Source organism: Anomaloglossus baeobatrachus, chromosome 3 (assembly GCF_048569485.1).
Source record: "Anomaloglossus baeobatrachus isolate aAnoBae1 chromosome 3, aAnoBae1.hap1, whole genome shotgun sequence".
Lineage (NCBI taxonomy): Eukaryota > Metazoa > Chordata > Amphibia > Anura > Aromobatidae > Anomaloglossus > Anomaloglossus baeobatrachus.
Window position 1 is genome coordinate 564,102,563 of NC_134355.1, and position 27,086 is coordinate 564,129,648.

The 27,086-nt window shown below is 46.7% G+C and overlaps 1 protein-coding gene across 2 annotated transcripts in view; it reads right to left on the reverse strand.

The window, feature by feature from the left end:
* The window catches only part of KLHL24 (kelch like family member 24), a 99,685-nt gene that overhangs the window by 8,195 nt on the left and 64,404 nt on the right, over positions 1-27,086 (reverse strand). Inside the window, exon 8 of one of the 2 annotated variants that reach the window (XM_075340907.1) lies at positions 455-490. The exons of the other annotated variant lie outside the window; for it this stretch is intronic. Coding sequence (XP_075197022.1) covers positions 455-490 — 36 coding nt within the window. The remainder of the gene's footprint in view (positions 1-454; positions 491-27,086) is intronic. 2 annotated transcript variants of the gene reach the window in all.

Here is a 27,086-nt window from a genome sequence, read left to right on the forward strand (position 1 = left end):
CCAAAGCACAAAGTGAGGTCCATAAAGACATGGTTGCACACGATTGGTATGTAAAAACGTGACTAGCCGCATAGAGCCCTGACCTCAACCCCATTCAACATCATTGGGAACAACTACAACGGAGATTGTGGAACCACCCCTCTCCTCCAACATCAGTGTCACTCCTCACAAATGCTCTTCTGGATGAATGGGCAAATATTCCCTTAGACACCTCCAAAATCGTGAAGAAAGCCTTCCCAGTGGAATGGAAACTGTTGGGAAGGGGACCAACTCCATATTGATGCCTATGAATCATGAATGGGATGTCTTAAGAGCTCCTGTAGGTGTAATGTAGAGGGGTCCAGATACTTTTGTCCATATAGTGTATACCAGTGCTACTAAAATATTATATGAAATATATAGTGATAAGAGGGGTAAAAAGTGAAGTTATTTTACATCAATGGTGAAATCTCACCTTGAGAACTGTGTTCAATTCAGAAGGCCCTACCACCTAAAGGACATGAAAATTAGACACATTCAGGGAAGGGCCACATAAATATCTGAGTAACAGGACAACAAAAAAATACAAATTATAAACTATAGAAACGCAGGAAATTAGGTACCATGAGTTGAAGTTTCATGGGTACATGCTATTACCCAGTGATCTGGTTATACACAGATAGTAGAGGTGAGTGGGTACATGAGACACCTATTGGTATAAAATGTACAGTTATACTAAAGACTCCCATACACATTAATGTTAACCTAGCCCAACGACATCCACAGTGTAATGTGTATTAGGGCCCAGACAACTGATTGTTGGAGGAGATATTTATCAGGCATGTCAGATTTCGGACAGCACTCTCATAGAGACCACAGGAGCCTCAGTCAAACAAGTCCTCCTATGTATGGGAGACATAGCCAAAAAGGCAGCCACACGAACAGCCATCTGTGGTGTATGGTGGACCTAAAAGGTGCCCATACACATCAGACAAAAGTTAATGAGAATGGATGATTTCAGTTATTTGTTGGGTTAGACCAACCAAACCAAGGTCAGACCAACAATTAAGTTGGCCATGTTTGAGTATGTTGTCCAATAGTTTGGCAAAAGTATCTTTCATTGCACAAATGATTTTGAAAAAACATTCCCAGAAAGATTTGCCATTTTGTATCATTGAACATGTGTGACCACTTTCAACTACTGTAACAGGCAACACCAAGTCTTGGTCTCAATTTCTGAATTTGTTGGTCACTTATGTGAGACTGTGACCGGGGTTATCTATGACGGCCGGTATGTCTCACCCAGGTTGTGCTCACTCCATGATAGAAAGTGAACCCACTATAGGGTTAATGCTGTTTCCCTACAGACTGAAGGAAGGGTTAAATAGAATCAGGAACAAGGGCAGGTGTGCCGGGTGTGGGGAAGTGATCACAACTCCCTGAGTCTCTGCTGGAGAGACATGTATATTGCTGTGGATTTTTGTTTGGACATTAAACACCGTGTGCTGTGAACCTTGATGCCTGGATCCCGTGTCTTCTGCTGCGCAGCCGACCGTGCTACCTCACATATGGTGGAGAATGCGGGCATCACAGCCGGTGAGGTGTAGCATCCATCCCTGGTGACCCAGCAGCGCATGTCCTGGATTCGAGCGGCTATACTACAGCCCAAACCAGGCGACGCCATGGAGGACATACTAAAGCATTTGGCTCAGGCTAATGCACAGCAACAACAGGCTAATGCACATCAACAACAGACCAATGCACACCTGCTCCAATCCTTGCAAGTGCAGGAAAAAAAATTCCAAGAACAGATGGATCAGGCCAATGCACGTCAGCAGCAATCCTTGCAAGTGCAGGACAAAAGGCACCAAGAACAGATGGAGCAGGCCAATGCACGTCAGCAGCAAGCCTTGCAATTGCAGGAAAAAAGGCACCAAGAACAGATGGTTCTCCTGGCCAAGTCGATCCGTGCCGGACCGGCAGCAACAACCCCGGGACCGGGTGATGACGGCAGCGTCCGGAAAGCGGTGAGACAAGCGTTGCAAAAGATGACCCCGGGGGACGATGTGGAAGCGTTCCTGGCGGTGTTTGAGCGGGTGGCCGAGCGGGAAAAGCTGCCGACCCCCCTGTGGGCTGAGGTATTGTCACCCTATCTGACGGGGGAACCCCAAAAAGCGTACCTGGACCTCGGTACCGAGGACGCCATTGACTATGTGACCCTAAAAGCCGAAATACTGGCACGGTTGGGGGTGAATACCTATGTACGGGCTCAGCGGGTAAATCAGTGGTTCTATGAGGAAGCCAAACCCGTACGCTCCCAGGCCTATGACTTGTTGCATCTTGTAAAAAAATGGTTGCAGCCTGACACTCTGAGCCCGGCGCAGATGGTGGAAAGGGTAGTAGTGGATCGTTTTGTGCGCACTTTACCCGTCACCGTTCAACGGTGGGTAGGACAGGGTGACCCGAGTACCCTGGACCAGTTAGTGTCCCTGGTAGAGCGGCATGTGGCTACGCAGGACTTGATACGGGACACTGAGACTTTGCGTACCGCCCGTCGGTCCGGCCCCTCCAAGCCTAGGGCCAAGGACCCACCGCCGACAACGGTGCAAGAGTCCCCTACCGTCCCGCCTGAGGCCGCGGCCGCCAATCCTGAGGTCCGGAAGGTTCTGTACCCTAAACGACAACCCGTCAAGGGGGTTTCCGTCCCCCTTAGATGTTGGCGGTGCCAGCGGGTGGGACATATGGAAGCCCAGTGTCCACTCACCACGGAGCCCATGGATTGTGGGGTTACCCGGCGGGGTTCAATGTATGCTCAGGTGGTGTGTACCGCTGACCTGGTCTCCCCAGAGACGGAGCCCCACTTGTGCCAAATACAGGTGAATGGATGTCCGGTTACAGGATTGTTGGATTCCGGAAGCATAGTGACCCTTGTGCGATCCACCTTGAGGGCTAAAGTAAAGGCCACAGGACGTACCGTGGGGGTGGTTTGCATACATGGGGACCGCCGAGACTATCCCACGGGGATTGTCACCATCACAGCACCTTGCGGTCAGGTGCAACATGAGGTGGGACTTCTTAACACTCTTCCTTATGACGTGATCCTAGGAAGGGATCTGCCCTATTTTTGGACTTTATGGAAGGGACCCCCTAAGTCTCCTCAGATATTGGTCAGTCCGGGACCTGAGCCCTACAATCCTGAATCCGGGACACCTGCCGTAGGGGTCCCCATGATAGGGACAGAATGTGAACCCGATAGGTCGCCCCTAGAGGTATTGGCAGGAGAGGCTGAGACGGTCGAACCCATCCCGGAGTTGGAGGCGTCCCCGGATACGTTTGGGACTGCCCAACTCCAGGACCCTACATTAATACATGCCCGGAGTGTCAGCTTACCGCACCCCTGACCCATTTTCGCAGTCCGTTGGTACCGTTACCCATTATAGAAGTCCCTTTTGAACGGATAGGGATGGATCTGGTGGGGCCCCTCGTAAAGTCCGCTCGAGGGCACCAACACATCCTAGTGATCGTTGACTATGCCACCCGGTATCCCGAGGCGATACCTCTCAGACATACTGCAGCAAAGCTTATAGCTCGGGAGTTGTTTGCTGTGTTCTGCCGGGTGGGGTTGCCCAAGGAGATCCTTACGGATCAGGGGACCCCATTCATGTCTAAAGTGACCAAAGAGCTATGCCGGCTACTCCAGATCAAGCAGTTGCGTACGTCTGTGTACCATCCTCAAACGGACGGTTTAGTGGAGCGTTTCAATAAAACCCTGAAAACCATGCTAAAAAGGGTGATTTCAAAAGACGGGAAAGACTGGGATATGATGCTTCCCTATTTGATGTTTGCCATCCGTGAGGTGCCACAGGCATCCACGGGGTTTTCGCCTTTTGAGTTGTTATACGGGCGACATCCCCGGGGATTGTTGGACCTGGCAAAGGAAACATGGGAGCAAGAGCCCACCCCCCATAAAAGTGTGATTGAACACATTTTGGGTATGCAGAACCGCATAAGCGCGGTCATGCCAATTGTGAAGGAGCATTTACAGGAGGCTCAGGCCGCGCAAAGCGGCCGCTACAATAGACAAGCCACCGTGCGGACCTTTAAACCCGGGGATCGGGTGTTGGTATTAATCCCCACGGCGGAGAGTAAATTCCTGGCTCAGTGGCAAGGCCCCTACGAGATAAAGGAAAGAGTCGGGGTGGTTAACTATAAAGTATTGCAGCCCGGTAGGCGGAAACCTGAACAAATATACCATGTCAACCTATTAAAACCCTGGCAGGAACGGGAAAGCCTGATGGCTGTTTTTTCCCCATCTCCCTCCCCTTCGGGTCCTTCACCTCCGGCTCCAGCGACCTCCGGAGAGGACGAACCGGAAGTAAGGATTGGAGAAGCCCTCACCAAGACTCAGAGGCGAGAGGCCAGACGGTTGGTTCAGCAGAACCCCGATGTCTTCTCCGAGCTGCCCGGTAGGACCAGTCTGATACGACATGATATTGTCACCGAGCCCCACCTGAAGGTACGCCTGAAGTCATACCGGGTACCGGAGGCTCGACGACAAGCCATATCGGAGGAAGTAAAGACAATGTTACGCCTGGGGGTCATCGAAAAATCCCGGAGTGAATGGGCTAGTCCGATCGTCCTAATACCAAAACCCGATGGCTCCTTAAGGTTCTGCAATGACTTTAGGAGATTGAACGAAATATCCAAGTTCGATCTCTACCCCATGCCCAGAGTGGATGAGCTGATTGATAGGCTGGGACAGGCGCGGTATTTTACCACGCTCGACCTGACCAAGGGGTACTGGCAGGTGCCACTGACGGAGTCCGCCAAGGAGAAAACCGCTTTTGTTACGCCGGAGGGTCTCTTCCACTATGTTGTCTTGCCTTTTGGGTTACATGGCGCTCCAGCCACGTTCCAGAGGTTGATGGACTTAGTGCTGGAACCCCACCAGGCGTATGCATCAGCGTACCTTGATGACATCATTATTTACAGCTCCGAGTGGCAGACCCACTTGGAACAGGTACAAGCGGTGGTGGACGCGCTTCGAACAGCCGGATTGACAGCCAATCCCAAGAAATGTGCATTGGGACTCACGGAAGCCCGCTACTTGGGCTACGTGATAGGCCAAGGAGTGATTAAGCCCCAAATTAACAAGGTTGAGGCGATCCAGAAGTGGCCTAGACCCCTGACCACGAAGCAGGTTAGGGCCTTCCTGGGTATCGTGGGGTACTACAGGAGGTTTGTAAAGGATTTTGCGGGACTATCAGCCCCCTTGACGGACCTTCTCAAAGGCAAGAAGTCCGTCATGGTGCGCTGGACTCCGCAGGCCGAGGACTCCTTCCGGGCCCTGAAGGAGGCCCTGTGCGGACAGCCCGTTCTGGTACACCCTGATTTCCGGAAGGAGTTCATTGTACAGACTGACGCCTCGGAGGTCGGCCTGGGGGCAGTACTGTCTCAGGTGGTTCAGGGGGAGGAACACCCCGTCACCTTCTTGAGTAGGAAGCTCACCCCTCCCGAGCGGAATTATAGCGTAGTGGAGAAGGAGTGCCTGGCGATCAAGTGGGCCTTGGAGTCCCTACGCTATTACCTGCTGGGACGGCAGTTTCGCTTGGTGACGGATCACTCTCCACTGGTCTGGATGAGGTCCGCCAAGGAACGGAATGCCCGGGTTACCCGGTGGTTCCTTTCTCTGCAGAACTTCCGGTTTACGGTTGAACACCGGGCCGGTAGGTTGCAGGGCAACGCCGATGCCTTGTCCCGCGGGCCGTGTTTGATGGCTGGAGTTCAACCCCGCGCGCTTGAACTGAGGGGGGGGGTATGTGAGACTGTGACCGGGGTTATCTATGACGGCCGGTATGTCTCACCCAGGTTGTGCTCACTCCATGATAGAAAGTGAACCCACTATAGGGTTAATGCTGTTTCCCTACAGACTGAAGGAAGGGTTAAATAGAATCAGGAACAAGGGCAGGTGTGCCGGGTGTGGGGAAGTGATCACAACTCCCTGAGTCTCTGCTGGAGAGACATGTATATTGCTGTGGATTTTTGTTTGGACATTAAACACCGTGTGCTGTGAACCTTGATGCCTGGATCCCGTGTCTTCTGCTGCGCAGCCGACCGTGCTACCTCACACTTATGAAGCCCTGAAAATGGGATACAAAACTGCCCCTCATAACACCATAAACTTCAAGTAGCAAACTGCTCCAAAACATGGAAATTTGGATTCCATTTGCCTTTTTTTTCCTGACGACTATCTATTAAGTGAGACACAATAGTAAAGTTTATGAGAACCTACTACATTCTCCACCATATATTCATTAGACTCCCCTGTCACTATATAAATATGACCAAAAAGAATATCTGTCTCATAGATAAGAGCAATATATAGAGGATGCCCAGAGTAATAGTAAAAAAATTTCAATAGTTTATCATATAAAGAAAAACTTAAGAAAGGGAGATACCTTTTTCTTTCGGGACCTTAGGCCTCTGAATATCAGGGTTTGATTTGATTGATCATTTAATATACACCCATACCCTGATGTAAAATGCTTTTAGAAGACTTTTCTTGCCAATATCAAATGTATTCTTTTATGTAATTGAAATTTTCTTATAGACAGAATAGACTATAGACTTAATAGACAGTCATTGGAAAAAAAGTCAAATTAAATCCAAAGTTGAAGGTTTTGGAGCAGTTTGCTACTTGAAGTTTATGGCTTTATGACGAGTCTTGAATCACATTTTCAGGGCTTCATAAGTGATCAACAAATTCACGAATAGAGGTGATACTTGATGTTGCCTGTAGTTGAAACTGGTCACACATGTTCAATGATACTAAGTGGACAAAATTGTGTTTCGAACATCTCACCTTTAGTGATGAGCGAGCGTGTTCTCCAGTGCTCAATGCTCGATCGAGCATTGGGGTGCTCAGGCATGCTCATTACTCCATCGAGTATCGTGGGTGCTGGTCCGCCATGCTCAAGTCCCTGCCCCACGTTTCGTGGCTGTTAGACAGCCAATGAACGTGCGGGAATCGCATGCCATACACGGTAATGAATATAGTGGCACACTGAATATATACACAGACCTCACATCCAGCCTGTAACTGGGACAGACAATCTCACAAGAGAAAAATCTGAAACTTCCATTAGGCTGCAAACTGCATATCAGTTGGTTTGAAATTGAGAAAGTATGAAAATTGTAGACTGAAACTTAACGCAATTTTATTAACTATAACTCATATTCACTTGGCAGGATTTTGGTCAGTTTTGTGCATCTGTATTTATAATATAAAGCCAGGAATAGCTCCAAACATAAATCTGTTTCCATTATGAAAACTGTACCACACTTAGGATCATCTTACTTAGGTATAACTTATAGTTACGAATGTCTGATGCAAAAAACCCAAAAAAACCCCAACAAATAACACTTCCCCCTTGCCGCTACGAATCTCCAGCCAGGACTTTTTGTTGCATACAGGCATCGGAGGTCAATGTATGATGTAACATTGTGACGTAAAGATGGTGCCACAATCAAATGACGTGCAGTGACCTCTAAGGTCTAGAAGTGGCCCGGAAGTCCTGGCCTATAGCGAAGAGGCTGGAGATGCAGTGCACAACGTTGGAAAATAAGAGGACCAGGTGTCAAGTAGCAAGACTTCTGTCTGTATCCGGGCTCAAAGGTCACCATGCATTATAAGGTTGTGCCACATGTCATGACGTCAAAACCTTACAATATACAGTGACCTCCGAAGACTGGATGCTGATCAGAGGTCAATGAATGTTGTAATGTCATAACTTCAAGATGGTGCTGCAATTTAACCTCATAACGACGGCCGTACGACTTAAAGCGGCGGCAAAACAGGGTACTTATTCTGTTCCGCCGCTTTAAAGCGGCGGCCCGAAAAAACCCTGTAGCGCCCCCCAGCGACCGAAAATCTCGGGGGTTTCAGCTACCGGGGGTAGCTGAGACCCCCCAGATTATGAATCGGGGTGTTTTTTTTGGACCCCGTTAATGTGATCGCCGGTATACACCGTATACCGACGAACACATGAAAAAAAAAGAAATGGCCGGTAAAACTGATTTCTTTTTCATCTGACATGATCAAACATGTCAGATGAGAAAGAAATCTAACCCCCTAGTGCCCCCAAAGCCCCCGGTACCGGAGAGTCCCCCCACCCCCACCCCTACCCCCACCGGACATCCAAAATGGCGCCGAAGCGCACAGAAAACTGCCGCCGGCGCCGGCTCTGCAGTCATTTCCCTCCGATCTGAAATGATCAAACATTTCAGATCGGAGGGAAATGTCCTCCCCCTGACCCCTCCTCCGGTCCACCGGAGCCCTCTGGTCACCGGAGCCCCCTCCGGTTCTCCAGAGCCACCACCCCCCTCCCCCCTCCGGAGCGTGGAAGATGGCGGCGCACAGCGCGCGGCCGCCTTCATTCTGCTCTTTCTGCCGCATGTGACACGTCACATGCGGCAGAAAGGTGTCCCCAGGTCCCACTAGGTCACCCCCCGTAACCCCCCCCACCCCCAAGCCCCCGGTTATACGTTACCTGTCTGCCGCTCCGGGCCCGCGATCGCCGCCTCCTTCTTCAATGCTGGCGGCGCATGCGCAGACAGCGGCTGTCAGCTGGATCCCTGGAAGCAGGGATCCTGCTGACGTCGCTGATGCACAGGCTCCACTGTGGACCGGGGGAGGGTGAGTGCAGTGATCTGCAGCCACACTCCTCACATGGAGAGGCTGCTGTTCCAGAAAATGGGGGGTACGTTCTGTGAGCGTGCCCCTCATATTCTGGAATGAGGTTACTGCAGGTCACTCTGCCCTAGGTTGGACCGGGGCAGTGTGAGTGCAGTATTCTCAGATTACTGCACCCACACTGCTCATGGAGAGCTTGCTCTTCCAGAAAATGGGGGATACGTTCCCTGAACGTGCCCCCCATATTCTAGAAGATCCAGAGTCGCCGAGGGACCTCCAAAATGGATTACAGCGACCGGAATTTCTTTATTTTCAATAAATTGGTAAAAGAGGAATGTTTCGGGGAGTGTTTTTTCAAATAAATTTTTTTTTGTCTTTTTTTTTTCAATTACTGACTGGGTTAGTGATGTCGGGTATCTGTTCAGATGCCGTGACATCACTAACCCCAGGGCTTGATGCCAGGTGACATTACAGCTGGTATCAACCCCATATATTACCCCGTCTGCCACCGCACCAGGGCGCGGGATGAGCTGGGGCGAAGCGCCAGGATTGGCGCATCTAATGGATGCGCCACTTCTGGGGCGGCTGCGGCCTGCTATTTTTAGGCTGGGAAGAGTCCAATAACCATGGCTCTTCCCACCCTGAGAATACCAGACCCCAGCTGTCCGCTTCACCTTGGCTGGTGATCTAATTTGGGGGGGACCCCACGTTTTTTTTTTTTTTAAAAACGCCTGGGGAGCCCTCCAAATTGATCACCAGCCAAGGTGAAGCTGTCAGCTGTGGTTTGCAGGCTACAGCTGTCTGCTTTACCCTAGCTGGCTATCAAAAATAGGGGGGACCCCACGTCGTTTATTTTAATTATTAATTTTTTGGGGGGCTAAATACAAGGCTAGGCACCCTTTAGTGCCACATGAAAGGCACTAAAGGGCGCCAGCTTAGAATATGCAGGGGAATGGGACGTTATATTTGTTTGACATCTATCCATTCATCCATTGTAGCATTTTACGCTGTGTGCCCACAATCAGGGTTTGCAGCGTTTTGGGCGCAGAGTGTTTTCCCTGCGTCCATAGCGCTGCGTTGTGCAGTAGAAGCACAGTGGAAGGATTTTTAGAAATCCCATGCCCAATGTGCTTCTTTTCTCCGCAGCATAAACCGACCTGTGGCGCAGCTTCCCGAGCCTCAGCATGTCAATTTATGCTGCGGAGATGAGTGTTCTCTGCAGGTAGCATAGAGCTCCACAGCGGCCTGAACCCAAATCGTGGGCTTGGGCAGCTGCGTTCTCCCGTGGACAACACTCACATTTCTGCAGGAGGCTGACACTGTATACTAGACGCCGTGTCGCTGGATCATGGCCACATAGCCTAACAGTGAGACATTTGTTGCTACAGCAACATTTTTGTGAAGTACCTGTGGATTCAAAATGCTTACTATACTCCTGAATAAAATCCAGTTTCCAAAATGGGGTCACTTGTGGGGGTTTTCTGATGTATAGGTACCCAAGGGGCCCTGCTAATGTGACATGGTGTGCGCAATTTATTTCAACTTTTCCAGAATTCAAATGGTGCTCCCTCCATTCCAAGCCCTCCCATTTAACCAAACAGAGGTTTTTGGCCACATGTGGGGTATCCCTGTGCTCATAAGACATTGGATAACAACCTGTGGGGTCCACGGTTTGTTGTTGTCTCTTGAAAAAGTGAGAAATTTGATGCTAAAGCAACAGTTTTGTGAAAAAAATGAAAATTTTCAATATGGCAACCTAAGCTTATCAAATTCTGTGAAGTACTCGTGGATTCAAACTGCTCACTATACACCTTGATAAAAGCCTTGAGGTGTCTTGTTTCCAGAATGGAGTCACTTTTGGGGGACCGCCACTGTTTAGGCACCTCAGGGGCTCTCCAAATGCAACCTGGCGTCCGCTATTGATTCCAGCCAATTTTGCAGTCAAATGGCACTCCTTCCCTTCCGAGCCCTGCCATGCGCCCAAACAGTTGATTTCCACCACATATAAGGTATCACCAAACTCAGGAGAAATTGCACAATAAATGTTATGCTGAATTTTTTCCTTTTACTCTTGTAAAAAAAAAAGCTACCTGGTTGAAATAACAATTTTGTGGTAAAATTTTATTTTTTTTTTTCATGGCTCAACGTTATAAAATTCTGTGAAGCACCTGAGGGTTCAGGGTACTCACCAAACATCTAGATAAATTCCTTGAGGGGCCTAGTTTCCAAAATGGGGCCACTTGTGCGGGGTTTCTGCTGTTTAGGTACCTTAGGGGACCTCCAAATGCGACATGGTGCCCGCAATCTTTTTCAGCCAAATTTCCTTTCTAAAATTCAAATATTGCTCCTTTCGTTCCAAGCCCTCCCATTTGTCCAAACAAAGGTTTCAGACCACATGTGAGGTATCACCGCGCTCATAAAAAAGTGGTTAACAAACCTTGAGGTCAAATTTTTGGAATTACCTCTTGAAAAAGTGAGAAAATTGATGCTAAAGCAACATTTTTGAGAAAATTATTAAAATTTTCAATATGACAACGTAACGTTAACAAAATCTGTGAAGTACCTGTGGATCTAAAATGCTCACTATACCCCTAGATAGAAGCCTTGAGGGGTCTAGTTTCCAAAATGGTGTCACTTGTGAGGGATTTCTTCTGTTTAGGTACCTTAGCGGACCTGTAAATGCAACATGGTGCCCGCAATCTATTTCAGCCAAATTTGCTTTCCAAAATTCAAATATTGCTCCTTCTGTTCCGAGCCCTCCCATTTGTCCAAACAGAGGTTTCTGACCACATGTGGGGTATCAGCGCGCTCATAAGAAAGTGGGTAACAAGTTTTGAGGTCCATTTTGTTGTGTTATTTCTTCTAAAAGTGAATAAATTTGGGTTAGAGCAACATTTTTAGGTAAAATTTAATTTTTGCTTTTTTTCATTCCACATTGCTTTTGTTCATGTGAAGCACCTGAAGGGTTAATAAACTTCTTGAATGTGGTTTTGAGTACTTTGGGGGGTGCAGTTTTTAGAATGGTGTCACTTTTGGGTATTTTCTGTCATCTAGGCCTATTGAAGTCACTTCAAATGTGATGTGGTCCCTAAAAAACTGGTTTTGTAAATTTTGATGTAAAAATGAGAAATCGCTGATAAACTTTGAACCCCTCTAACTTCCTAACAAAAAAAAATTTTGTTTCCAAAATTGTGCTGATGTAAAGTAGACATGTGGGAAATGTTATTTATTAACTATTTTGTGTCACAGAAATCTCTGGTTTAACGGTATAAAAATTAAAAAGTTGAAAATTGCTAAATTTTCAAAATTTTTGCCAATATTCAATTTTTTTCATAAATAAACACAAAAAATATTGTCCTAAATTTGGTACTAACATGAAGTCCAATATGTGACGAAAAAACAATCTCAGAATCACCGGGATCCGTTGAAGCGTTCCAGAGTTATAACCTCATGAAGTGACACTGGTCAGAATTGCAAAATTTGGTCTGGTCATTAAGGTGAAAATTAGCTCCGTCACTAAAGGGTTAATATGTATAGTGACCTCTAAGGCCTGGACATAGCTTGGAAGTCATGGCCAATGGTGAAGAAGAATACCAGATGGCAGTGAGCAACAGAGTGGCTGGAGAGGTGAGCGATGAGGTGAATATTCGTTTCTTTTATTCATTCCAACTAACTTTTGTTCCAACTTACATACAAATTCAAATTATGAACAAACCTAGAGAAACAATCTAGTTCATAACCCGTGGGCTGCCAGTAGATTTTCTCTGTTGGATCAACTAATGGTTTTGGTTTATAAGAAACTTTCTAAAACGTTGACGTCTGAAAGTCGCCAAAGTGGTGAAACATTGTGATAAATGTTGTCAGTGGGGAAACTCAAAGTCCGTTAGCTGCAATGTAAAATCTCCAACAAGGTCTCTAGCTATCAGGGGTCTTTAATAGAACTGGTCTTCACATATAGGGCAAAGGGACCTTTTGCACAACCTACATCACTCAAGGCTCCAGGTCCCAGATTCACCAACTATAATTGTCTGATTTTTATAGTCCAGTCTGATCTACTTGCACCCAGGTTGCTCTTTTTGTATGTAAAGTATATTATGCTCCCTACCATGAAGGTCCAGAGATGCAGAATTAGGACTTCTGACAAGAGATGAGCAAACCTGAGGTTTGGTGTTCGGTTTTCAGCCGAACATCGACTTTGAAAAAAACAAACGGAGTTCGGGTTTAGCATTCAGGTGCTTTACGTATGAACTTAACTCTCAGGAGCATCGCTGTGCTTGGGTACGCTGAGTGCTCGGCCCAGTGCGAGCCGCTTGCAGAGTTTGATTGGCTCACACTGGGGGTAACACCAGCGTTATCAGATGTAGTAAGCAACAAAAAATAAAAATGGGATAACCTCACCCACTCGCACCCGGAAGTGTTCTGCTTATGGCTGGCTGCATGTGAGTGGAAACTCAAACTGCAAATCAGTGACTTTCACTGTAGTTAAGGCCAAGTCCGAACCCGTGGAGGTACGGATCGGCTGCATGCGCTGAACCGAGATTCCATGGGTCCGCTCTTCTCTACTTGAGGGATACTGATATAGACCTAATAACCAGCTAGTTCTGCAAGTGGGAGGAGTGGGGGGGGGGGGCCTAAAAAATCTGGAATAGGCCGCAACAGGTCACTTCAATATTAAAGCAATGGTCATCTAGTCTAATAAAACATTTTAAGAACCTGTACTAGGAGCACTGACACGCTCCTCTGACCCCCACTTTACCTAGTGATAATTATGTGTTTCTAGGAGAGAAAGACGACAGCAGCATAAAAAGGTAAGTTCGATTTATTGTGATCATAGCGAGTAAGAATCATTACCAACCACTAGAGGGAACCTCCCAAGCACTTCACAAGCTATTTCTATAAATGCTGTCCAAGACAAATAAAAGAAGCAACAAACCTCTGAACTTTGCTGTATTGTTTTTTAGGTTTAAACCAACACTTCTGTATCTGTGAAATCTAAACAGAAAAGCAGCATCCTACGGTAATGTATATACTGGAATCATTCCCTGTATTAGAAGAAGCAAAAACTCTGATCTCCGACATAATCAAATTTGTATGAAATGCTTTGGCCACATGTGACTAGGGTTTTGTAAAATTGCATTGCTTATAGCCCCAGTGCATGTACAATGGAAAAATGAAGTAATTTTGTGACCATATTGCAAATACAGTGCCTTGCGAAAGTATTCGGCCCCCTTGAACTTTTTAACCTTTTCCCACATTTCAAACTTCAAACATAAAGATAAAACATTTTAATTTTTTGTTGAAGAATCAACAACAAGTGGGACACAATGGTGAAGTTGAACGAAATTTATTGCTTATGTTAAACTTTTGTAAAAATAAAAAACTGAAAAGTGGGGCATGCAATATTATTTGGGCCCTTTACTTTCAGTGCAGCAAAATCACTCCAGGAGTTCATTGAGGATCTCTGAATGATCCAATGTTGTCCTAAATGACTGCTGATGATAAATATAAGCCGCCTGTGTGTAATCAAGTCTCCATATAAATGCACCTGCTCTGTGATAGTCTCAGTGTTCTGTTTAAAGCACAGATAGCATCATGAAGACCAAGGAACACAACAGGCAGGTCCGTGATACTGTTGTGGAGTAGTTTAAAGCTGGATTTGGTTACAAAATGATTTCCACAACATCCCAAGGAGCACTGTGCAAGCGATCATAGTGAAATGGAAAGGGTATCATACCACTGCAAATCTACCAAGACCCAGCCATCATTCAAACCTTCATCTCAAACAAGGATAAGACTAATCAGAGATACAGCCAAGAGGCCCATGATCATTCTGGATGAACTGCAGAGATCTACAGCTGAAGTGGGAGAGTCTGTCCATAGGACAACAATCAGTCGTACAATGCACAAATCTGACCTTTATGGAAGAGTGGCAAGAAAACCATTTCTCAAAGATATCCATAAAAAGTGCTGTTTAAAATTTGCCACAAGCCACCTGGGAGACACATCAAACATGTGGAAGAAGGTGCTTTGGTCAACTGAAACCAAAATCGAACTTTTTGGGCACAATGCCAAACAATATGTTTGGAGTAAAAGCAACACAGATCATCACTGAACACACCATCCCCACTGTCAAACATGGTGGTGGCAGCATCATGGTTTGGGCCTGCTTTTCTTCAGCAGGGACAGGGAAGATGGTTACAATTGATAGGAAGATGGATGAAGCCAAATACAGGACCATTCTTGAAGAAAACATGTTGGAGTTTGCAAAAGACCTGAGACTAGGATGGAGATTTGTCTTCCAACAAGACAATGATCCCAAACATAAAGCAAAATCTACAATGGTTCACAAATAAACGTATCCAGGTGTTAGAATGGCCAAGTCAAAGTCCAGACCTGATTCTAATCGAGAATCTGTGGAAAGAGCTGAAAACTGCTGTTCACAAACACTCTCCATCCAACCTCACTCAGCTCCAGCTGTTTGCAAAGAAAGAATGGGCAAGAATTTCAGTCTCTCGATGTGCAGCGACTCATACCCCAAGACACATACCCCAAGCGACTTGCAGCTGTAATTGCAGCAAAAGGTGGCGCTACAAAGTATTAACTTAAAGGGGACGAATAATATTGCACGACTCACTTTTCAGTTTTTTATTTTTTACAAAAGTTTGACATAAGCAATAAATTTCGTTCAACTTCACAATTGTGTCCCACTTGTTGATTCTTCACCAAAAAAATTAAAAAATTTTATCTTTATGTTTGAGGCCTGAAATGTGGGAAAAGGTTCAAGGGGGAGATGCATGCGACGTCACTAATCGGCCGGCCAATAGAAGCGGAGGGGCGGAGATGAGCGAGACATAACATCCCGCCCACCTTCTCTCTTCCGCATTGCCGTCGGGACGCAGGTAAGGAGATGTGTGTTGATCCTGCGGGTTTACACACAGCGATGTGTGGACCTGCAGGAACGACAAACAACATCGTACCTGCGGTCGACCCGACATTATGAAAGTGTCCGACGCTACTCAGATCACCGATTTTCAACGCTTTTGCGATCGTTTATCGGCGCAACTAGGATTTACACGTTGCGATGTCGTTACCGGCGCCGGATGTGCGTCACTAACGACGTGACCCCGACGATATTCCAGATGCGATGTCGCAGCGTGTAAAGTACCCCTAACTCTGTAGGGGCTCAATAATAGAGCGTTTTCAAATGTTTGTCGGAGACCCCATATCACGAATAGTGGAAGGAGGAAATACTCTGTGTTGGCATGGTGCAGCATTCACTTTAGAAAATAAATCTAGCAGCACCAATGTTAAAAAATCTGTTCAATTATTTCATTACATTAAAAAAAATTACATTGGAGTTGTGAATCTCTGCTGCTGCCACACACTGAGCTCAGCAGCACGCGCTGTCCACCTCGGCAGAGCCGCTAAGCGAGTGGCTGCAGGGAAAATGAGCGCTGTTGAATTTGATGTCATCGCTGCAGCTGGAATATTGAGACTGGAGCACTCACCCCAGGGAGGGTGAATACCTGAACTATTTGGCGTTTTAAAAGGAGTTGTCCGACATTAGCTTACCAAAAAATGTTGAGTTTATCTGTGCTGTATTGTCATATAAAACGCCCCTACATTTTTATTTTTTGTTTTCTGACTTTTGTTCCTCTTGAATTATTCCTTTATTCTCTGCAGCTCTTTGTTTACGTTCAGCTCTAGCAAACATGATAACTTCCTGTGCCAAACCTCCTAGTCAGAGCTGGCACCGCCCGGCCTCAGTGTCCAGCCCCTCCCCAGTGTCCAGCCTCGCCCCCTGCACACACATTCCCTGTCAGTATTCTTCCCCAGCACCTGACCTGTTATCACTACAGCATTGGAAATAACAGCCCCACATCGGGCTCTGCACCCCCACCACATCGGGCTGTGCACCCCCCACCACATCGGGCTCTGCACCCCCCACCACACACACATATGGCTCTGCACCACACACACACACACATCGGGCTCTGCACTCCCCACCACATCGGGCTCTGCACTCCCCACAACATCGGGCTCTGCACACAACACACACATCGGGCTCTGCGCTCCCCACCACATCGGACTCTGCACCCCCCACACCACATTGGTCTCTGCGCCCCACACCACATTGGGCTCTGCGCGCCACACCACATTGGGCTCTGCGCCCCACACCACATTGGGCTCTGCACCACATACCACATAAGGCTCTGCAACCCTCCCCCCTACACACACACACACACACACACACACACACACATACGGCGCTCTGCACCGACCCCCCCCCACCATCCTTCTGTACCGAACCCTACCCCCATAGGTAACACATGTAGGCTCCATTCACATGACCGTTCCGTTTTTGCGGTCCGCAAAAAACGGTCCATTTTTTTCACAGATGCATCCGTGTGTCATCCGTGTGCCTTCCGGTTTTTTTGCGGACTGCAAAAAACGGAAGCAGCAAGAAAGATAAATAGATGAGTAGATATAGAGACAGAGAAATAGAGGGATGAATGAATGAATAGAGGGATAGATAGATAGATAATAGATGAGAAAGACATATATGATGTCCCACCCCCTGCATATTCAAAGCTGGCTCCCTTTAGTGACTTTCATTTGGCACTAAAGGGTGCTTAGCCTTGTATTTAGCCAAAAAATAAATAAATAAATAAAAAAAAACAAAAAACGACGTGGGATCCCCCCTATGTTTTGTAGCCAGCTAGGGTAAAGCAGACGGCTGCAGCCTACAAACCACAGCTGGCAGCTTCACCTTGGCTGGTAATCCAAAACAGAGGGCACCCCACGATGTTATTTTAACTAAAATAAATAATTAAAAACATAAAACATGGGGTCCCCCACAAATTGGATCACTAGCCAAGGTAAAGCGGACAGCTGTGGTCTGGTATTCTCAGACTAGGGAGGTCCACTGTTATTGGACACTCCCCAACCTAAAAATAGCAGGCCGCAGCTGCCCCAGAAGTGGCGCATCCATTAGATGCGCCAATCCTGGCGCTACGCCCCAGCTCATCCCGTGCCCTGGTGCGGTGGCAAATGGGGTAATATATGGGGTTGGTGCCAGATGTGTAATGTCACATGACATCAGGCCCTAGGGTTGGTGAGGTCAGGCGTGTATCAGATACCCGACATCACCAACCAAGTCAGTAATTAAAAAAAAATATACATCAAAAAAATTTTTATTTGAAAAAACACTCCCCAAAACATTCCCTCTTTCACCAATTTATTGAAAAGAACAATCAAATCCGGTTCCGGCGTAATCCAATAAGGGGGTCCCACGACGCCATCCATACCATAGTCACTGTCTCAGTCAATGAAGAACAGAATGTTCCCCATTGCCTGGGAGAGCAATGCAGTGACCTGAGCTAACATCAATAGGTCAGCTCAGGTTACTGCAGGGGATGATGAGTGCTGCTGTCAGGAGGTTAGATGAGATCATTACCCGCTGTGACGATCTCCTGCCTCCTGACGTCAGGGCTGTCACTGACTTCCATTGTCCGCCGCGTTCTCAGCAGTATCGCTGGAGCCTGTGACGTCACCGCTAGTGACAGTCTCTGGCCGCCCGCGAGACTTGATGTGAGAACGCGGCGGGCATAGAAGTCAGTGACAGCAGTGACGTCAGCAGAGCAGGAGATCGTCACAGCAGGTAATGATCTCATCTAAGCTCCTGACTGCAGCGCTAGTCATCCCCGCGGCTGCCCGCACTGCTGATAATGCAGTGCGGGCAGCCGCGGGGCTGGAGCGGGACACTGACTGCACGGGCACTCCTGCGATCCTGAGCAGGGGGCCCGATGCTGGTGGTGACACCGTGGGCAGTTGCCGCCAGGCCCCTCCCCCAAGTCACAGACCCCACAGCAGTGCCGGGGAGTTTGCGGGGAGAGTACGGGGTGCGGGGGAATGTGTGGGAGGATGCAGGGAAGGAGGGCGGGGACTCATGCACTGTATAGCCCAGCGGGGTGGCAACATGCTGTTCCCAGATTTGCATGTCAACATGGTCCTGCCCATGTTGACATGAAATGACCGGAAGCAGCAAAATCGCGGCAAGAGCGGTCACATGACCACTCTGAGCCGGGGGAGAGGGGCTGACAGCAGGGCAGGTAAGTCGTCTCTATCTACTTACCTGCCCCAATGTAGCCCAATAGGGTAATAATAAAAAAAAGTCAAAATAAGCCAAATAACCCCTTTAAGTATTTTAAAGGGCTTCTGTCAGCACAGAATGACTGCTCAAGCACAGAATGACTGCTCAAACAAGTATAGATGGTCGGTACACCCTTGGTGGGACCAAACATATAAGTGCGCCTACCCAACTAATTGTTTTCCCTCTATCCTCAACCCCTCCTCTTCTTCCACTGACAGCTCTGGCTTTAAAAAGCCACAGAAATGTGGAGTTAAGAGTAGGGGAGAAGTTGCACTTAACCCCTTAACAACCCATGAAGTACTATGTCCGTCATGGATCACCTCCCTGCCTTGGATGTGGGTTCGCATGCCATGTCCACATCTTTCTCTGCACATGTCGGCTGATTTAATCAGCCGTGTGCCTCTAGCAGGTGCTGGAGGAACGGCGCTCCATCTGTGGCTGTTAACCTGTTAAAGGCTGCTGGCATTCTCTGACAAGCATTTAACGCGTGCCGACAGGGGTGCGCTCTTCTCGCCCCTCACTGCCACTCCTGCGACACGATTCCGGGACACCGATGAGTTGTCATGAGAGCCAGGTCAGCTGATCACCCCTGTGTCTGTCACCTCTGTACTCCTGTGAAAGCAAGCCTATGCCCGGCATTCATCGGAGACTGTGATTTCTTCTATATACAGCCATGCTGGGGTATTGCTGTTTATAGAACAATTCATCAGACTATTGTAGGTTCAAGTCCCCTAAGGGGACTGTAAAATAGAGTAAAAACAAAAAATAAAGTTTTAAAAAATATGGAAAAAAAATGAAAAAGTTCAAATCACCCCTCTTCTACCACATTAAAAATTAAGAAATAATATATATTTATTTATATTTACACATATTTGGTATCATTGAGTAAAAGTCCAATCTATCAAAATCTAAAATAAATGAATCAATAAACAGCGTAACGAGTAAAAAAATTAAAAATACCAAAACTGCGGTTTTCCGGCTGCCGCAACAACAGAGAATAATGTAATAACAGGCGATGAAAATATCGTATATACCCCAAAGTAATATAAATAAAAAATCAGCTCGGGATGCAAAAAACCAAACACAGATACAGATCCATATCCCAAAAACTGAAAACGCTACGGCTCTCAGAAAGTCACGACACAAGCAAGATTTGTTTTTCCCAAAATATCAGATTTTTTTTTTACCTATTAAAAAACCCCAAAAACTATACATGTTTGGTATCTACATACGGTAATCGTACTGACCTAGAGAATCATACTGCAAGGACAATTTTATTATAAAATGAAAGCTGTAAATAAAAAATAAATAAATCCAAAATTGTAGAGTTTCACTTTTTTTTGCTACTTAGTCACACTTGGAATTTTTTTCCCTGTTTAACATAATGATAAAATGGATAGGGTCATTCAAAAGTACAACTTTTCCTGTAAAACACAAGCCCTCAAATGGCTATATAGACGGAAAAATAAAGTTACGGCTCTTGGAGTTGGGGGGGGGTTGGAACGAAAAGGCAAAAAGAAAAATCACCCGATCCTTAAGGGGTTCATTGTTTGGCCACACCAAGGGTGCACTGAGTGTCTATACTTAATTTGAACAGTCATTCTGTGCTGACAGAGGCCCTTATAAGAGTATTTGGGGGCAACTTCATTGAAAATTGAAATTCCTTTAAGTAGCTTTGTTCCCTTTGCTGCTGTTTTTTATGCAAATTTTCTTTTTGTGATTTTTCAATATTGTTACATATATCATGAACCCTTTTTCTGTTGATGTGCAAAAATACTTTACATTTTTGTGAACAAAGTTACATTATTTCCACTTTATTGATTATTTATACATTGGGAGTGCTATAGTGCTATGATTAAAGGCATGTGTCCACGATCAGGACCCGCTGCATCCTGGAGGCGGCAGGTCCTGACCTGTGGGGCTGCGAGTCTCCTCCGCAGAAGAACACAGGAGACCGGCAGCGGCCTGTGCCTACGATCAGGGTTCGGGGGCGCTGTGGTCTCTCGCTTGTGTTCTCCCTACGGAGGACACTTGCGACTCTGCAGCAAAGAACTGACATGTTTGCGGTCATCGGAAAGCCGCATCACAGGTCCGTATTCGCTGCGAGCAGTAAACGTACAGTAGGCAGGAGATTTCGAGAAATCCCATCCACTGTGCTTGTACTGAACAACGCAACGTTTTGGATGCAGCTGAAACATGCTGCATCCAAACCTCTGTGAACCCTGATCATGGGCACCTACCCTAAGGACATTCTAGTCTGAAATGTATCAGCCAGCATAGTACAGTTATTGTTGGTGTGCTGTAATTTTAAAAAAAAAAATGGAATGTTAAATAGAATGGATTTTTTTTTTACACAATTATTGCATGTGCTGCTAGATATATCACACATTCTTTTTGACATACTATTTATGAGTCAAAAGCAGGGACAGATGAAAGTGCCTATGATAGCAGGATCAGGTTAGGGGCAGCTCACATCAGCGGTATTTTGCCGCAATGCCGCATCTGGCACAAATGCGTTTCACTTCCATTCATTTACAATGGAAGCGCGGCAAGATGCGGTCACATGCGGTTGCGTGCGTCATACACAACTGCATGTGACCGCATCTTGCCGCGCTTCCATTGTAAATGAATGGAACTGAAACGCATTTGTGCCGGATCCGGTATTGCGGCAAAATACCGCTGATGCGTGCGGCTGTCGCAAGTGGGGAGGACGCCGCCGCTGCTGGTCGCTTGCCAACGCTCGGGTCTGGCGCTGCTGCGGCTGCTCGGTGGCTCCTCGCCCGTGAGTGAAAGGGGTGATTGGTTTGGGGGATTTAGTCTGTGACGCCACCCACGGGTTGTGGTGAAGATGGGCACCACCGCTGCTGGTGACGGGGATCCTGGGAGCAATGGTAGGGAGCAGCTGGGATGTTGTTTTCCCCCTCCGTGGGTAGGGGTCGGTGGTCCCGGGGCCCAGTAGTGTGACGGGGAGGCAGGGTTGGTGAGGTGCAGGGTTGCAGGGACAGCGTGGCGCAGTGCCGGATGGCACGGGTGTACTCGCTCAGTAAGAGATGCACAAAGTCCTCGGTAAACCAAACGGCTGGATGGACGGGTCCCGCAGCCGGCTGCAGTGTCTCTCCCCGGACAGGTGATGGTGGCTGTCTTTCCCTGCACCTTGGTGTATTTGATTGACTACAATGGATCCCCAACGGTAGTCCGCTCCCCGGTGGATGGATGCCGGAGGAGCCCATTTGCCCGCAGGCGCTGGCCCTTGGGTCTCTAGCCTTAGGCGGTAGCTGTATACCCTCACTGTGTGGGCTGTTGTTTTCTATCGGGTCTTTGGTTGTTAGGAAACCCCTGGGGTTCCGGTCACACTCGGATTTGACTATTGTCAGCGGCTCCAAGCCTGGTCGGGGTCCGATGGCCCTGCCTGTGTGTGCTGGCTTCACTTCGCTCCCCGGTCGGTACCGGCGGGCCAACGCCCGACCCCGGTCCTACGGTTCCGCGTTGCTCCACCACTCCTGCAGACGGCCACCACCATCTGCCAACCTTGCGGTCAGTGCCTGGGCCACAAACCCAGACACCCAAGTGTTTACTCCTCACTTCTCAAACTCCAACTTCTATCTCTCACTTTTCCCGCCTCCAGGCCTGTGAACTCCTCGGTGGGTGGGGCCAACCGCTTGGTTCTGCCCCACCTGGTGTGGACATCAGACACTGGAGGGAGGCAACAAGGGTTTTGTGTTTGGCTGGTGTCACTGTCTAATGGGGGTGGGGGGGTGTGTGTGTTATCTGTGACGACCTGGCTAGTCCAGGGCGCCACACAGTGCCTTACACAGAGTTTGTTTGTGGTCTGTTACCATGGAGACAGAGCTGCATAGGCGTTCTAGACCCAACATAATAAGATATTTTAAAGGGGTTGACTATTACATGGCGCTATCGCCATTAGGTTTCAATTTTCGGTTTTTAGGAAAACATTGGAGATTTCATGAAGAGAGATATCAGGGAGTGTTGGCACTTTCGAGTGCAGAAACCTTCTGGTTGCCTCCCTTTTTAGCGCGCACTTTGCAGTGACCTGACATGCACTCCCCTGACTCTTCAGAAGAGTTTAACTGTAAAGAATTCAGAAGCTTTGAAAACATTGGAAAGATAAATTCTGCTGCAAAACAGAACACAGATTGATGATGGTGCATGAGGGGGTGTATAAACTGGAAGGTGGCTGACAATGGGGGCTTTTGTGTTTAGGACCCAATAGCAATATCAATTTAGAAGTGGAATCACACCAAAGGAAATTCAGGCATCTATTATTATCTTGAAGGAAAACCATGAAGATTCATTTTCCAAAGGGATTGGAAATCCACATTAAAGTGTGGATTTTATAAATGATGTGTGTTGTGACTCCAGACGTACGAGCCATGTCTCCATGAGGAGCGCCTCGCTCTGTATGTAAAGCAATATTCAGATGTTAGCTATTTTTGTCGCACAGAGAAATCAGTTTCATCAGTAGTTTATTTTTTCGGAGTTTCATCAAAGTTTGGTCAGTGTCAATTTTTACCATCAATTCAATTTGGTCTGAGTGTCATAAGTTTTTCTCCAATGAAAAAACAATTGATGGAGGTTTCTCCAGGTTCTTCAAATGGGCAGCACACGCGTGGCATCCGACAGAGGGCTAATTTTTTTTTTTTATGAACCCAAAGAATTGTATTGAGGATTTTGATCCAAGAATCAGATCAAGATTGGACATGTCTCCATGATTTTGTGAAGAACACCCAGTCTACAAAAATGCACAGACATGTGGGCGCCCCATACACTATCAGGTACATATTCTATCCATGAAGATCTAAGCTATTTGCACAGTGCACACGTTGCGTTTTTGCTGTGGTTTTTTTCTTGCAGATTTGAATCAATACTGTAAGGAAAAACTCATCTCAGCAAAGTCTATGAGAATCCTCAATTCTGTGCACATGTTACAGATGTTTTCCTTTCAGATTTTGTTGCAGAAAAAATCTGCATGTCAATTCTTTATGTTTTTCCTTCGTCTGATCTAATCCACTGCAGCACTTGATCACTGCAGTCTATTAGACCTGTCAGTGCTGCACTCGCAGAACTGACACTTCGCCTCACACACCCTGCATCCAGCATGGTCTGTGAGGCAATCCGTAGCTCAGTAACCTGGGGTCGTCATGGTGACAACCTAGGGTTGCCATGGCAGGGATCGGGTCCCTGTGATCGCATTACAGGGACCCAATCGCCAGGGAGAGGTAAGCGATTCCTCTTCCTGCCTCCTGAATGCTGCGATCATGATTGAGCGCAGCATCTAGGGGGTTAAACTGTTGGGAGCGGTGCGGGCACTGCTCTGGGCAGTGAGAGCCGGGTCTCAGCAGTAACATCAGCCAGAGAGTTGGCGACGATTTCAGGGGAACAGCGCAGGAACCCCAGCGATCGCCATGAAGTAAAAACGTGTGTTTTTTCTTCTGCATTTATCTTGCCAAAACATGCAGTTTTGTGTGCAGAAAATCTGCAAACAAAGCTGCTACATGGGCACATAGCCCAGGCTAAAGCTTGTATGTGAAAAACTGACCTCTAAATGAGGCCTAAAACATAGACTCTCTTTTACTAATTCCACATTATACTCTTATTTACAACCACCAGCAATCAGCTGGAGGAAAGAGCAAACACAAAGTATGTATCTCTGACCGATCAGGTGCATGATACGGACATTTCATTTATACTGCTTTAGACCTCATTCATTTTCCATGTTTCCAGTCTTGTGGTATCTGTCTTTTTCACGGATACCACACATACCATTATATCATATAGGGCTGCTCACATGTCCATGTTTTTTCACAGATCACGTGTACATGTAAACCACATGGAGACATGTCTGTTTTTTCCGGCGGCACGAATGACAAGGGGGACAATACAAGTCTACGGGTCTGTGAAAAACACGTATCGGACATGGATGGCATCAGTGTATGATCAGTGTGCTGTAAGGAGAATAGGCGCCCTTGAATGTTAACTATAAATGAAAAGAATTGATAACTGTTTGGGCCACGAAAAAAAGGTTGAAATCTCCATTTCCTTAGAGATATTACCTTCCCTCCCTTCTCCCCATCACAAACTCAATTTACTGCTGGGAGCCCCAAGAAATATAGGTTGGCGCCTACGGAATAAGTGCCGATCCATCAGATGCAATTGTTTAACCCCTTCACGACCATGGATGGATATATCCGTCATGGAGTGTGTCCCATTAAGCCCCGCCCCCTGCCGCGGGCAGGCGGCGGCGGTTGGCACACATATCAGCTGTTTTCAACAGCTGACATGTGTGCCTGCATGTTGCAAGTGGAATCGCTTCCACTCGCAACATTTAACCCCTTAAATCTCGCTGCCAAAGTCTGGCAGCGAGATCTATATGCGCGTGGCCATGATTTTTACTTACCACCGCCCCCACCGGAAGTCACGTGCGTGATCACGTGACTTTCGGTGGTTGCCATCATAGCACAGGGTCATGTGATGACGCCTGCAGCTATGAAGTTTCACTTTCGTTTTCCCTCGGCCGAGAGCAGAGAGAAACAGAAAGTGACTGAATCTGCTGTTTACAGCTGTAAAGCTGTGATCATCAGATAGATAAGAGCGATCGGATTGCTGATCGCTATAGCCCCCTAGGGGGAGTAGTAAAATAAAAAAATAAAATAAAAAAAAAGCTTTAAAAAATAAAAAAAAAAAAACTAAAAAGTTCAAATCACCCCCCTTTCCCCACATTGAAAATTAAAGGGATAAAAAATAAATAAATATACACATATTTGGTATCGCCGCATTCAGAAATGCCCGATCTATCAAAATATAGAATCAATTAATCTGATTGGTAAACGGCGAAGTGGCAAAAAAATTCCAAACGCCAAAATTACGTTTTTTGGTCACCGCAAGTTTTACACAAAATGCAATAACAGGCGATGAAAACGTAGCATCTGTGCAAAAATGGTACCATTAGAAACGACAGCTCGAGACTCAAAAAATAAGCCGTCACTGAGCCATAGATCCAGAAAAATGAGAACGCTACGTGTTTCAGAAAATGGCGCAAAACGTGCGCCACTTTTATTGGACAAGCTTGTGAATTTTTTTTTAACCCCCTTAGATACAAGTAAACCTATACATGTTTGGTGTCTACAAACTCGCACCGACCTCAGACATCATACCCACACATCAGTTTTACCATATAGTGAACACGGTGAATAAAACATCCCAAAAGCTATTGTGCCATCACACTTTTTTTGCAGTTTTTACACACTTGGAATTTTTTTGCTGTTTTCCAGTACACCATATGGTAAAACTTAAGGTTTCATTTAAAAGTACAACTTGTCCCGCAAAAAACAAGCCCTCATATGGCAAGATTGACAGAAAAATAAAAAAGTTACGGCTCTCGGAAGAAGGGGAGGAAAAAACAAAAACGCAAAAACGGAAAGTGCCCCGGGGCTGAAGGGGTTAATGGAAGCTTTTGATAATGGGGCGTCTATATTCACATGTGATCTATGTGAATATAGCGGGAAGGCCAATAAAACATCAATTATCCTTATATTAATGGCTTCATAAATCAAACTTTGCATGGTCGGAGGGGGGACTTGCAAGTTATTAATAGATTAACAAAAGGTGATAACCAAGTATCCTGGAAATCTGCAAATAGCAACCACTGATCCACAAAACATGTTGAGTTTAAACATGTCTAATGTTCCCCATACACATTAGATAGCACCATCTCCCCTGACTCCCCCATACAAACGCTCGGCCAAGCGCTGCTGTCTTCTCTATAAGGCCACATGCACATGATTATTTGGCGAGTTTTACCTCAGTATTTGTAAGGCCACGTGCACACATTGAGCATTTGGTGAGTTTTTTACCTCAGTATTTGTAAGACCACGTGCACACACGACACGGAGTATTTGGTGAGGTTTTTGCCTCCGTATTTGTAAACCAGGAGAGGGTAAAAAAATGCAGGAGTTGTGTCTGTGTTTCTATTGTACTTTTCATCTGACTGTTCCACTCCTGGTCTTGCATTACAAATACTGAGGTAAAGAACTCACCAAATGCTCCACGTGTGCATGTGACCTTACAAATACTAAGGTAAAAAACTCTCCAAATGCTCCACATGTGTACGTGGCCTAAGAGACTGCTCTGGTAGCGACATCTCCCAGAGAACAAAAGTATTGGTGATTAGAAACCCAATGTGTTGAATCTTTCTCTTTCCCAGGGAGATTAGGGAGACCCCTATACACATTACAATGTCTGCAG